Source organism: Rhinichthys klamathensis, unplaced genomic scaffold (assembly GCF_029890125.1).
Source record: "Rhinichthys klamathensis goyatoka isolate OS25496 unplaced genomic scaffold, OSU_Roscu_1.1 h1tg000042l_1, whole genome shotgun sequence".
Taxonomy (NCBI): Eukaryota; Metazoa; Chordata; class Actinopteri; order Cypriniformes; family Leuciscidae; genus Rhinichthys; species Rhinichthys klamathensis.
Genome location: NW_026606589.1, coordinates 2,348,396 through 2,362,871, shown reverse-complemented (window position 1 = coordinate 2,362,871; position 14,476 = coordinate 2,348,396). Strand labels below are relative to the sequence as shown.

At 39.9% G+C, this 14,476-nt stretch overlaps 1 protein-coding gene across 2 annotated transcripts in view; it reads right to left on the bottom strand.

Moving 5' to 3' along the window:
- casq1b (calsequestrin 1b) overlaps window positions 1-9,295 on the bottom strand; it is a 55,672-nt gene extending 46,377 nt beyond the window's left edge. For both annotated transcript variants that reach the window (XM_056247069.1, XM_056247070.1), the window contains exon 1: window positions 8,901-9,295. In XM_056247069.1, the coding sequence (XP_056103044.1) occupies window positions 8,901-9,137 (237 nt within the window). In that variant the 5' untranslated portion in view covers window positions 9,138-9,295. The remainder of the gene's footprint in view (window positions 1-8,900) is intronic.
- Between the last annotated feature and the right edge of the window lie 5,181 nt (window positions 9,296-14,476).

Genomic DNA, 14,476 nt, shown 5'->3' with positions numbered 1-14,476 from the left:
GACTAGTAAGTCAAAGTCCAATTCACAGTCTTTGCTGTCCCAACTTAATTGATATAAGTAGTGTAGAACATTATATAGAAACTGTGTCTATTCCTCGTCTAGTGAGGCCAAACAATAAATCTAGTGTAGGATCTAGGAAAAATCTTATTGTAATTAAACCAGAAAATCTAAATATCAGTGAACAAAAACAATTTCTAAAACTAGGTCTTCTAAACATTAGATCGCTCACACCTAAGGCGGTTATTGTAAATGAAATGGTCACAGATAATAGCTTCGATGTACTTTGCCTTACTGAAACCTGGCTTAAACCAAATGAGTATTTCGGTCTAGGCAAGGCAAGGCAAGGCAAGGCAAGTTTATTTATATAGCACATTTCGTACACAATGGCAATTCAAAGTGCTTTACATAAAAAAAATCAAAAGAAATAGGAATAATTAAAACAGTTAAGAATAAAGAGATTAAAATAATCAAAAGAAATAAGAATAATTAAAGCAGTTTAGAATAAAAATTAAATAAAATACAGTACAAACAGTCGGACACAGTGGCACAGTGCTCATTCAGTAAATGCATAGCTAAACAGAAGTGTCTTGAGTCTGGATTTGAATGTGACTACTGTAGGAGCACATCTGATCTCCTCTGGAAGCTGGTTCCAGCTGCGGCTGGCATAGTAGCTAAAAGCAGACTCACCATGCTTAGAGCGAACCCTTGGTATTTCTAGCTGATGTGATCCTAATGATCTGAGTGATCTGTTGGGTTTATATTCAGTGAGCATATCTGCAATGTATTTAGGTCCTAGGCCATTAAATGATTTATATACCAGTAATAATGCTTTAAAATCAATCCTAAATGTAACTGGGAGCCAGTGTAAAGACCTGAGGACTGGTGTGATGTGTTCATATTTTCTGGTTCTGCTCAGAATCCTGGCAGCAGCGTTCTGTATGAGCTGCAACTGTCTTATGGTCTTTTTAGGAAGGCCAGTGAGGAGTCCATTACAATAATCCACCCTGCTAGTGATGAAAGCATGCACAAGTTTCTCTAAGTCTTGACTGGAAACAAAGCATCTAATTCTTGCAATATTTTTCAGATGATAGTATGCTGATTTAGTTATTGATTTGATATGACTACTGAAACTAAGGTCTGACTCTAGAGACACACCCAGATTCCTCACTTGATTTTTAGTTGTTAGACCCCTAGCGTCAAGGTATGCATTCACCTTGAGAACTTCATCTTTGTTGCCAAACGCAATGACTTCAGTTTTGTCTTTGTTTAACTGAAGAAAGTTTTGGCACATCCAATTGTTTACTTCCTCAATGCATTGGCACAGGGAGTCAATGGGGCTGTAGTCGTTAGGCGATAGGGCTAAGTAGAGCTGTGTGTCGTCTGCATAGCTGTGGTAAGAGATTCGGTTCTTTCTCATTATTTGGCTCATTGGGAGCATGTACAGGTTGAATAGGAGTGGCGCAAGAATTGAGCCTTGAGGGACTCCGCATGTCATGGATGTCCACTCAGACTTATGGTCTCCTATACTCACATAATAACCTCTCCCTTCTAAGTATGACCTGAACCATTTTAGGACTATCCCAGAAAGCCCCACCCAGTTTTCCAGCCTGTCAAGAAGTATGTCGTGATCGACAATGTCAAATGCAGCACTGAGGTCGAGTAGTACCAGCACTGATAATTTGCTGTTATCAGTGTTTAAGCGAATATCATTTATTATCTTTATGAGCGCTGTCTCTGTGCTGTGATGCGATCTGAAACCAGATTGAAAATTGTCAAAGTATCCATTCGAGATTAAGAATTTGTTCAGCTGATTGAAGACAACTTTTTCAATGATCTTGCCTATGAAAGGAAGATTTGAGATCGGTCTATAGTTGCTTAATATGGTCTTATCCAGATTGCTCTTTTTCAGGAGGGGCTTGACAACTGCAGTTTTCAGGGAGTTTGGAAAATTCCCAGAGATAAGTGAGGCATTTACCACTTCTAGGAGATCAGCTTCTAAACAGTTTAACACACTTTTGAAGAAAGATGTGGGAAGTGCGTCAAGGGCGCAGGTTGATGTTTTAAGGTGCTGTACGGTTTCTTTTAAAATTTTGCCATCAATTTCATCAAAATCAGACATAGTAGCTGCTTTCTCAGGTTGTGGTCTGATCTGTCTGACCCCAGTGCAGCTCAATGATGTGCTGATCACCTTTCTGATATTATTGATTTTCTCAGAGAAGAACGAAGCAAACTCCCTGCACTTTCTGTCTGAGAGCAATTCATTGGGAATCTGGCTTGGGGGGTTTGTCAGTCTCTCTACAGTAGCAAAAAGAGTGCGTGTGTTGTTTAAGTTGCTGTTTATAATATTTGAGAAGAAAGTCTGTCTAGCTTTGCCTAGTTCCATATTGAAAGCATGGATGGTGTCTTTGTAGATGTTATAATGGACTACAAGTTTGGTCTTCCGCCACATGCGCTCTGTTTTTCTGCATTGTCTTTTCATATTTTGCACAGCTGTTAAGTTTCTCCAAGGTGCTTTTTGTCTACCACTCTTCCTGACTTTCACAGGAGCAATATCATCAATTACACTTTTAACTTTTGAGTTAAAAGAATCAAGGAGAAAATCAACAGAGTCAGCAGATATGCTTGGTGTTGAAGATATAGCCTTCATAAATAGTACACTAGTGTTCTCATTTATGCATCTCTTCTTGACAGACACAGATCTAAATGAGTCTACTCCGCCAGGATACTGTTATAAGCATGAGCCCCGTCTGATCGGTCGTGGCGGCGGTGTTGCAACAATCTATAGAGATATTCTTAATGGTACTCAGAAAACAGGTCACAGGTTTAATTCGTTTGAAGTACTTGTGCTAAATGTTACGCTCTTAGATGTAAGAAAGAAATCCCTATTATCTCTAGCCTTGGCTACTGTATATAGACCGCCAGGGCCCTACACTGATTTCCTAAAAGAGTTTGCAGACTTTCTCTCAGATCTATTGGTCAATGCTGATAAAGCAATAATTGTTGGAGATTTTAACATACACGTAGATAACACAAATGATGCGTTAGGGGCTGCGTTTACAGATTTATTAAACTCCTTTGGGGTCAAGCAAAACGTCAGTGGTCCCACTCATCGTCTAAATCATACACTAGATTTAATTATATCATACGGAACCAATCCAACCGATATAGATATTATACCGCAAAGTGACGATCTCACTGATCATCACATGGTAACTTGTATAATACGTACTGCTGAAATTTGTCATGTTGCGCCGCGTTATAGACCAGGCAGAACAATCCTTCCAATCACTATAGATAGATTCTCAAATAGCTTACCTGATCTATCTCAGCTGCTTAGTGAACCCAAACAAACAGATGAACTAGAGGAAATGACCAGCAGTTTGAGCACCATTTTCTCTAGTACATTAGATATTGTTGCACCAATTAGATTAAAAAAGGTTAGAGAGAAAACTAAAGCACCATGGTACAATAGTACTACACATGCTATCAAGAGAGAAACTCGTAACTTAGAGCGTAAATGGAAACAAACTAATTTAGAGGTCTTTAGAATCGTGTGGAAAGACAGTGTGTCACGTTATAAAAAGGCTCTAAAAGCAGCCAGGGCTGAGCATCTCCGCAAACTAATAGAAAATAACCAAAATAATCCAAGGTTTTTATTTAACACCGTGGCTAGACTAACAAATAAACAGACATCACCCGAGCAAATTATTCCGTTACAGTATAGTTGTAATGATTTTATGAATTACTTCAATGAGAAAATAGAAAGCATCCGAAATACAATTGTAAATGTACAATCCTCTATGGTGTCTTGTGATTCAGCCTCAATTATCGCCCCTCAAGAACAACTACACCGCTTTACAACTATAGGACAGGAAGAACTAAATAAACTTATCATTGCATCTAAACCAACAACATGTTTATTAGATCCAATACCCACTAAACTACTGAAAGAAGTGTTACCTGTAGTGGAAGAGCCTCTTCTTAATATTATTAACTCGTCTTTATCTTTAGGTCATGTTCCAAAAATATTCAAGCTGGCAGTTATAAAACCTCTTATTAAGAAACCGCAATTAGATCAAAATAACTTAGCAAATTACAGACCCATTTCAAATCTTCCATTTATGTCTAAAATACTAGAAAAAATTGTGTCCGCTCAATTGTGCTCTTTCTTGCAAGAAAATGAGATATATGAAAAATTTCAGTCAGGATTCAGACCACATCATAGCACAGAAACTGCGCTAGTTAAAATTACAAATGATTTACTTTTAGCTTCTGACCAAGGCTGTATCTCAATACTAGTTCTACTCGATCTTAGCGCTGCGTTCGACACTATAGATCACAAAATACTCTTGGATCGACTACAAAACTACACTGGTGTTCAGGGACAGGCATTAAGCTGGTTCAGATCGTACTTATCGGACCGTTACCATTTTGTTTGTTTAAATGGGGAAAAATCGAAGATAACGTCAGTAAACTATGGAGTGCCGCAAGGATCGGTGTTAGGCCCTCTGCTATTCTCAATATATATGCTGCCACTTGGTAATATTATAAGAAAACATGGAATTAATTTCCAATGCTATGCTGATGACACTCAATTATATATTTCATCACGACCAGATGAAAACACTAACTCATCAAAATTGACAGAATGTCTTAAAGATATAAAATGCTGGATGACGTGTAATTTCCTGCTATTAAATCCAGATAAAACGGAGGTATTACTTATTGGTCCAAAAAACTACCCACAAAATCTCTTACAATACAACTTTAATTTAGAAGGATGTCCTGTTACCTTATCGACTACAGTAAAAGACCTGGGTGTTATACTAGACCGCAACTTGTCTTTCGAAAATCATATTTCATATGTTACAAGAACTGCCTTTTTCCACCTTAGAAACATTGCTAAATTACGTAACATGCTATCTGTTTCTAATGCAGAAAAGTTAGTTCATGCATTCATGACCTCAAGACTAGATTACTGTAATGCCTTATTAGCTGGTTGTCCTGCATCCTCAATAAACAAGCTACAGTTAGTGCAAAATGCAGCCGCTAGAGTTCTTACTAGGTCAAGAAAATATGATCATATAACACCGATTTTATCATCTCTGCACTGGTTACCTATTAAGTTCCGTATCAATTACAAAGTACTACTACTGACCTATAAAGCCCTAAATGGTTTAGCTCCTGTGTATTTAATGGACCTTCTATCGCCCTACTATCCATCGCGTTCGTTAAGATCACTAAATTCGAGGCTTCTGGTCATTCCTAGGATATCTAAGTCTACTAAAGGAGGGAGGGCGTTCTCTCATTTAGCTCCTAAACTCTGGAATAGCCTTCCTGATACTGTTCGTGGCTCAGACTCGCTATCCCAGTTCAAAACTAGATTAAAGACGCATCTCTTTAGCCAAGCATTCACATAATGCTTACCTTCTATTGTTGAATCAGATCGAATGCATTAATATTATGAACAGCAGCTACGCTAATTATTTCCCATCTGCTTTTCTGCTGTTATCTCGGGACGCTAGTCCCGAGGTAAATAGCGTTCGTCAGCTCCAGTTTGTATCCAGACTCTCACGGAGACTTCAGATGCCCCAACACCTGCGATGAGACGACTCGACGCCTGTGAAGAGACGACTCAACGCCGGCGATATGTTATGCCCTAAATTAGTACATGATGACTAACTAACTATATTCTTCTATGTACATTTCTGAAATGCACTTTCTGTAAAGCTGCTTTGAAACAATATGTATTGTGAAAAGCGCTATACAAATAAATTTGAATTGAATTGAATTGAATCTAGAGCTTGGGGTTGAGACTCAACACAAAGTGCTTTCACCTGCCCAGAGAACTATGTTCCTGGGGGTGGTGTGGGACTCGGTTACGATGCGTCTTGAGAGACGACACACTGTCCACTGTGGTTCTCCTTCAGACATCCAGCCCCGCTGGGGTTGGATGCCATGGTGCAGACGTGGCTGTGGCTGCGTCTGTACGCATTTCCCCTGATTGCTCTACTCCCGGGAGAAATCTGGAAAGGGTTCGTCACGACGGGGTCTGTCTACTGCTATTAGCCCCGTTGTGGCCAGCCCGAGTATGGTTCTCAGACATAATATCGCTCCTAGAGAGCCCTCCATGGGAGATCCCCGTCAGCGGGCAGAGGGTTCAATATTTCACCCTCAACCAGAGTTATGGAAACTGTGGGTCTGACCCCTGAGGGGGCACAGTACCGAGAGGCTGGCCTGTCTGCAGGAGTAATCGAGACCATACTCGGCTCTAGAGCTCCATCCACAAGGAAATTGTACGGCCTAACATGGAATGTTTTCACCACTTGGTGTAGAGAGAGTGAGGTGGACCCAGTTAACTGCCCGATGGCTTCAGTGCCGGAGTTCCTCCAAGATCACTTCTCGGCTGGTCTTATCCCGTCCACACTCAAGGTGTGCATGGCTGCCATTGCGGCTTTCCACACTCCTCTGGGTGATGGGCCTCTGGGGAGACATCAGCTGGTCGTACGTTTCCTCCGTGGGGCTGGGAGGATGAGACCTGCGGCTCATACCAGAGTTTCAACATGGGACCTGGTAGTGGTTCTCGAAGGGCTGGTTGAGGCCCCCTTCAAACCTCTGGAGTTAGGGTTAGGGTTAACCTTTCCTTCAAGGTAGCTTTTTTTTATTAGCAATTACTTCTCTGAGGAGAGTAGGAGATCTTCAGGCCCTTTCTATAGCTCACGGGGGCCTGGAGTTTGCTCCAGGCAATATTAAGGCTATCATGCATCCCTAATGTGGTACAGCCTACGTTTCTGCAGGCTTTTCATCCCCCACCTCACGTGACGGCAGATGAAGAAAGACTTAATTTGCTCTGCCCTATCAGAGCTCTCAAGATTTTTGTCAGATCAGTTGCTGGTGTGCTTCGGGTCGCCCAAGAAAGGGCTTCCCGCATCCAAACAGACCATCAGTAACTGGATCGTTCAGGCTATCTTTATGGGCTCTCAGGTGCACAGCTTGCCTTCACCTTTGGCTTTGAGGGCTCATTCAACCACCCCTCATTGGGCCACCCCTCATACTTTTATCAGATTCTATAGCCTGGACATTCCTTCTACGCCAGGCACTCTAGTGCTCTCATCCTAAGTGTGCCTGTGCGCAGCTTCACACTGGGACAGGCAGGCCTCGTTGTGGCATAGTGGGTACTCGTTCCCCAAAGTGTCGCCATCGACGCAGTGCGAGTTCCCTCGAAAGGGAACTTCTCATGTTACGACTGTAACCCTTGTACCCTGAGAAGGGAACGAGACACTGCGTCCCTTCGCCACGCCTTCCCCTGCCTGGAAGCAACTTGCTTCATCGCAAAAGCTAACTATGTTGTGTGCCAGCGTCTCTTTGTAGCTTCCGTGTATGCCATCACGTTACGTCATGATGCAACGATCAGGATTGGAATAGTTTCCATGCAGGATTGGAATAGTTTCATTCATGCTTCAGACATGCTACGCTGGGGGCATTCCCCAAAGTGTCGTCATCGACACACAATATTAGCGAGGTAATGTAGATATATCAACATATTTTACTGTATTGACAGCCTTAGTTTCTGGTAGTTGAAAGTTTGACCTCTATCATAATTTCAAAAGGAAATGTCAAATCCATCACAGGAAAGCATTTGAATGTTATTTTGCAAGAGGGATGGGAAACCTTGGAGTTACAAAGACTGAAAACCAAAATAAAAAAATAAATGACAGAGAGAGTCATAGAAGCACTCAACCCTTGATAGATTTTTCTTTTTGGTGGGTGCACTACAGTTACTCACTGAGGGACTAACAGAAGCTCAGCTGAACTGTAATAGGACACTTACAGCAGTGATCTAAAAACGTCAACACTGACAACAGCTGAGAAGAGCTAGCTGATCTTCAGTTAGCATTATCACGTCTATCAAAAAATCACAGCAGGAAACACGTTTGTAAGTATATTAATAATAATTCATAGACCACATCAGAGAGATATTAGGTATAAATGGCAGAGCTTTCATCATTCCAGGTCAGGACAGAGTCCAGACAATCATTCATAAAATGCATGTACAAATAAATACCATGGATATTATCCTACATCAAAAAAGAGGAACATACTGGGATTTATAAAGACGTTCTTATGTGTACATAAGAGTGTACGTGTGAGTGTACATGCGAAATAAAGAGCTTGTTTTTTTTTTTTTTGCTTAAACAAATTTTACATTACTTTTTAAAATGTAAAAATATTATTTGACATTGATAGAATGTTCACACACATTTTTTGGTGCTTTTATACCGGTAATTCAATTAATTCAACATTGTTTATGAAAATATAGATCAATGTAAAGATAAATAGGTGATCACAATATGCATTCATATAATTATATGCACAAATGAGCAATATAGTGAGTGCCGTACTTCTGAACCAAAAAGATAATTTTGGCATCTGTAGCTGATGCACTTGTACAGATTCCACTTGACTTTAAGATGAACTTTAATATATAAAAAGAGATTAATTTAGAAACATTTCACAGGCGTTATCACAACTTAGAATTTAGAGTTAGAATAACTTTCCTGGATTTAACTTAAGATAGCTAAAATAGCTGTCACTTAATACAACTTAATTTTAATCCAACAAAATTTTCAGGCAGCACAAACACTTACTTTTTATTTGTTTTTTTTTTTTATTATTTGTTTATTTGTTATTTATTTATTATTTATTTATTGTCATTTGACATTTCAATAACTGTCATACATTCATATTTAGGATCATTGTTTGCACATCTTTATAAATGAGGCCCCAGAACCCTACTAGCCTCTCTATGATTCAACCCCATCACCCAATGGTTCACTGAAGGTCACTTCATTCCTTGAATCTTTCCCAATTTCATTCCTTTCTCATAATTATCCACGCACCTCCAAAGCAAGTTCTTCCACTTCAAACTGCTTTCTGGACATGCGGTCCTCGCCAACAGGTTTGTGGAAGTAGATCACCATGACGTCATATTTCTTCATCACAGATTTGTAATTCTTGCTGGTCATTTGATGGACACGGTCCTTCCCGTCATATTCAGGGAACTCCAGGCCCTTTTCGCTCCAACACAGATAAGCAAAAGATAGTAGAACCCCTAAAAGCACCCAACCCCACTTCATGTCACTGTTATGCCTCACTTGAAAAGGTTAAAAATTAGCTGCTTGTTTTTACTTTGTTCCTAAATAAAGTCAAACTATTAGGAACAAGGTCCAATCCATGTGCTCACCACCCAGAGAAGAGCAGGTCTCAGTCCCTACACTCCCTTTTAAAAAGGCACATGCACAAGTTGACTAGCTTATGGGGAGGGTGGGGATATCACTCAGAACACGGGTAAGATATGGATTGGATCAACTAGTGTGAAACTCAAATTACATCCAGACCAGTCAAGCAATCCGCTTGTTAAGTTATGACGTAAGGAATGCTGTTTCCGGTTCCAAGCCTCTATTCATTTCACTTGAGAAAACTCATCACAATCTCAACAGCCATTTATGAGCACTCACGCCTCCTTAATTTTTACTTTTTCAACTCGTACACCCCGGAACAATAAAAAAGTTGATACCATTATGACTAAAAGTTTTATAAGTATTTCATTCGAAAGCATATCCCAAATATAAAAACTCAAAATATGACACTCCCATACCTAAAATACATATTTTACAGTCACTGTTATGCAAATTGAAAACCACTATATTGTAATGATCACAAACAACTCAAATTAAGGCTCTCGGTGGCCCTCCTTAACAAAACATAACATCTAGCACAGTTTTAAGTCAAATATAATTTATGCAATATGTCAAACCTTTTAACCTGCAGCAGCAACAGTTTAAAATTAGCCCAATTCCACTGGAAAACAATGAACTTGGCAACCCTGCAAGGAGGTTTTTGACTCTGGTAGCATATCCATAGCAGACTGGTGGGACTGGCTTTGGACGGAAACATGCCCAGTGCGTTATTGGCTTTGTAGTTTTCCTATCTTTTTGGCAAAAGGGAAAAAAACAGGCTTTATAATATATAGGCAATATAGCTCTGCAACTCCTCCTTTCTACCGTATAAGTAGCCAAATTTTATTGAAAGCCCATTTTGCCAGTGGTGAAGTACCCCTTTAAGCTAAGGATTTAAAAAATTATGATATACACTACAGTCTCCGTTTTCATGGCGTCTCCGACTGTAAGAAATACAAATATTTGAATGATTTATAATCATAAACCATCTGGGATTTTAGTATGAGATAAAGTTTAGGATCATGATTTTTTCAGTAGTATTGTGTATAAGCACTGTTTGTTGTTTTCTTTTGGCATTTGATAGAGCGTTTGGAACCGTACGACATGACACATGATATCAGACTTACTGATCGGATTGAAATGTTCATCAAATTTGACAGTTTTTTACCTGCTGCTAAACTTAGGGTGCTTTCGTTGAAAGACGACAGGTATTAAAGTGGGCAACAGGATTCCATTGCAAGTTTTGCAGGGCTTTGACCCTTTCTAAAAATAAGAGGATGTTTGGTCACTGAGAACAAGATGGCGTAGAGCCATTACATGGTCAAGCTGGCACAACTGAAATGAAGTGTCTAGTTTCACTCTGATTTTGTTGGCCAAGGAAAACACTCTCAAAGCTTGTGTTATTCATGGTGACATGAATCCATAAAGGAATGTGGGAGGAATTGTCTGAAAATACAAACAAATTGGCTATTTATGACTTTGGAACAATGTATTATATATTTAGCATAACCTACATACAAATAAAATCTACTTTAATGCATTGTAAGTGTCTGCCAATTACATTAATATAAAAGTAATGACAAATTCATGAACATAAATCATATACATTTGTGCATACTGTAAAGATACATATTATTTTGATTTGATTTCTTTTGCATATTTTACGTTAATCTGCCTAGAATAAGATTCATAAAAAGCAGCAGATGGATAGAAAAAGAGATGAAGCATTGAAACAGTCCCTCAAATATTCATTTACAAAGAAAAATCATTCAGATGGGATATTACTTAAAGGAGAACTCCGGCGCAAAATGAACCTCGGGTGTAATAACACATTGATACAGACTAAATCGTTCCCTGAGATTTGTTTTCATGATAATCGAATGTAAAGAGTTTTATCTCTAAAAACAGTTTAGCTTATAACGCTAGTATATTGGGCATAGCGTAAGCAAAAAGAGATCGCTAGTTAATACCACCAACAAGGCTCAAATTAGCCCCACACTAACACGGCAGCATAATGAGGGTCCTTACATGCAAACCGAAGCATTGAGAACTTTGTAAGTGTATAGACAGTTTAATAAGAAGATACTTTACACAGACAGTACAGTTAGCGCATACAGACAGGAGCCATCTTGGAAAACAGTCAAAGTGACAGTCAAAAGTGATTACACATTTGCTTCAGACGCAATGACGCAGAGATGTTGCCATAGCGTGATCTCTGATGCTGCGTAGAAGTTCTCTCAAAAGGGAACTGATGGGAGCAGTTCCGGTGGAGAACAGTGACTGTATCTAAAACCTTCAGATGACACACACCTCATATCTCCGGCGCTGTAAGTTACCGAAAGCAAAACATCACACAAAACCCCACAACAAAAGGTAGACATGTGTTTGTGCATCGCAGAGCACTCCCTCACACTGTATGCGTGTCAAGACAACTAGTTGTCCAGTCTGGTTCCGTTCAGCGCAGGTTTTCCAAGAATGCGGTTGGGAGTTCTGAAAATTTAAGGGTGTGATTTCAAATGTTATAGAATGCTATTGTCACTCCAGTAAGTAACTGAACTGTGTGTGAACGTAACCATATTAAGGGCTCAAATACAAGCCTGACAACCGTATTCTACTGCTGTTTTAACATGGCCAATATAGCAATTCAAAATTAGTCCAGGATGTCTTAATGACTTTATAGTTTAACTGTAAAGCAAGAGAAAGAAATATAGGACATGATATATCTATACTTTTATGACGGCGCCCTCTTGTGGCATGGTCATTAATAAGTATTTACATATTTACATTAATGCATCTGACAAGCATTTTTATCCAAAGCTACTTGCATTGGATCACTGGAAACACATCTTAATACCAAGTTGACATAGGGCCATTTTTGTTATTTGACTTGTACTAGATAATTGATCCCAGTAATTGCTTCATTTTCAGTTTTTTTGTTTTTGATTGGTATGATTTGATTTTGTTAATGTGAAATAATAATCCGGTTATTATTATATCATTAGTAGTATATCATGAAAACCTGTAGGCAGAGTGACAAAAGTAAACATAACAAAACATGACACCTATTCACTTACAAATCTGACTTACAATCTCCAGGCTTCCGTCTGCCAATTTATTTTCACATTTTGCAATCAAGTGCAGTATATGTCAGTCAAATGTAAATTAAGAGACAAAAGACCTGCAATGCGTTTATACTCTCAAAAATCGTTTTATGGTGAATTTTGTTGCTTGGCAACTACAAACTGACAGACTGTTAGTTGATTGTTGCTTTTGCTGTTGGTTATTGGTTTGAATCTCTTTCAGGATTCAAGTTGATTCATTGTTTGAGGTGAGGGTCATCAAAACGTTTTCACATTTCAGTAGTGCGCATATGATTGAGTTTTCAACTGACCATTGAAAATCCCAGACCCTTTTGACCCCTATTTAGAAAAATGTAGGAAGCAAAGTGTTGCTGCAATCAAGTCCAACATCCTAATGCCCTCGCTGTGACTGCTTCTCCTCTGCCAGTCTTTCAGTGCACTGTTGCTGAGTCATGCTTGCCCTTACCTGCTTCTCCTGCAGATAATGCTGTTGCTCCAGTTCCTGTTGATGATGTTGATGAAGAGTTCGCTGCTTTTCTATCTGCTGCCTGTAATTCTCTGCCTGCTGCTGATGTTGACGTTGCATGTGCTTCTTGCCCTGCACTAACCAAACTTCGTTCACAGATGTCCACTGGTTGACCTCCTTCACCCAAGGGACTGCACATTGGAACTGTTAAAGACAGCTTCTTCCGAGGCTCACAGCTGATTGTACCTGCTGCTCTTCGATCTGTGCTGGTCTCCATATAGCACACAAAGGACATCAGGTATAGGTGAGAAGCAAAAAACGCCTTTGTTATCTCTATTGGTGGATGGATGCTCAGGTTCATGATGCTGTCTGTTCCTGCTACGTGTGTCAGCTCAATAACAAAACTTTCAAGTCACACACTGCTCCTCTCCAGCAGGTGCCGCTGCCAGGTGGACCATGGCAGAAAGTGGCTGTGGATATTGTCAGGCCATTTGACACTGCTGCATCCGACTGCTGGTTTGCTATAACATTAACTAATTATCACAGCAAACTGAGGTCTCCTTTTCTCTCAATGTCCCTACTGATTAGGGGTGTCACGATTCTCCAAATCCTCGATTCGATAAAATTTTCGATTCTAATGTCACGGTTCGATTCGATTCTCGATTTTTACTTTTTTTTTTTTTAAGCCGAAACTGGCCAATCAGGATGCTCTCTGTCTTACATGTGGTTCATGAGGCACACACGCAAGGTCTCTTGCTCTCTCCCTCTCTGCCATGCGCACACTATACGGTTTGGAGCACCGTTTTTTCTGTCTCGTATGCGAGCTCTTGCTCGCTCACTCTAGATTCTGGAAGATTTTAACTAATTTGCGGGCATCAGGGAGCCGCTATCAATATGCGGGAGACTCCCGGAACTTCCGCGAGGCTTGGGATGTCTGCAAACTGTGGCTTTTTTGAAGCGCGAACATTGTCAACATAACTCACTGGAAATCCAAAAACCTTCCACACCTGTGACTTCAATGAAAGAGGAGAAAAAAGTTCTGTCGATGGGTCTCCTGCATCTGCAGTTGCTATCTTTTGAATGGCTGAAGCTAAGTTAGAGGAGGTTGACCATAGACTCGCAGCACTTCAACACGTGTGTTTTTTTCCGCTTGGCACGCCGACCGGACGCGACATGGGGGCGTGGCAGCATCGACGATTCCATTTTTTAATTCGAAGTTCGAGATTGTAAATTAATTTCGGTCGATTTCGATTTAAAATCGAAATCGTGACACCCTTACTACTGATTCTGGGGTTTCGTCTGTCATCAGTCTTCAGCCACCATGGAAATCCATTGAGTATAGTAACAGATAATGGTGTTCAGTTTATGTTATCTCATGTGCTTTATTGCTGTTTACTAACTCCTGCCTGTGATAGAGACCTGAGCGGTCTCAGTCTAAAAAACAGTCTAAAAACTAGATCTGCTATGTACTAAAACAGTAAACTCTGCTCATCAACTATTGAGGCCAGAGTTACAGTGTGCTTATGCAGTGCTTAAAAAACCTTGTTCACTATCTCAAAAACAATGATCCGTCCTCCAAACCTCTAGTGACGGCTGCTTTATATACACACACAGTTTCCTGCTTGATAATTGGAACATACCATTTTATTAAAATTAACTCTGGCCTCACCATATGATTAATAAATAGATAC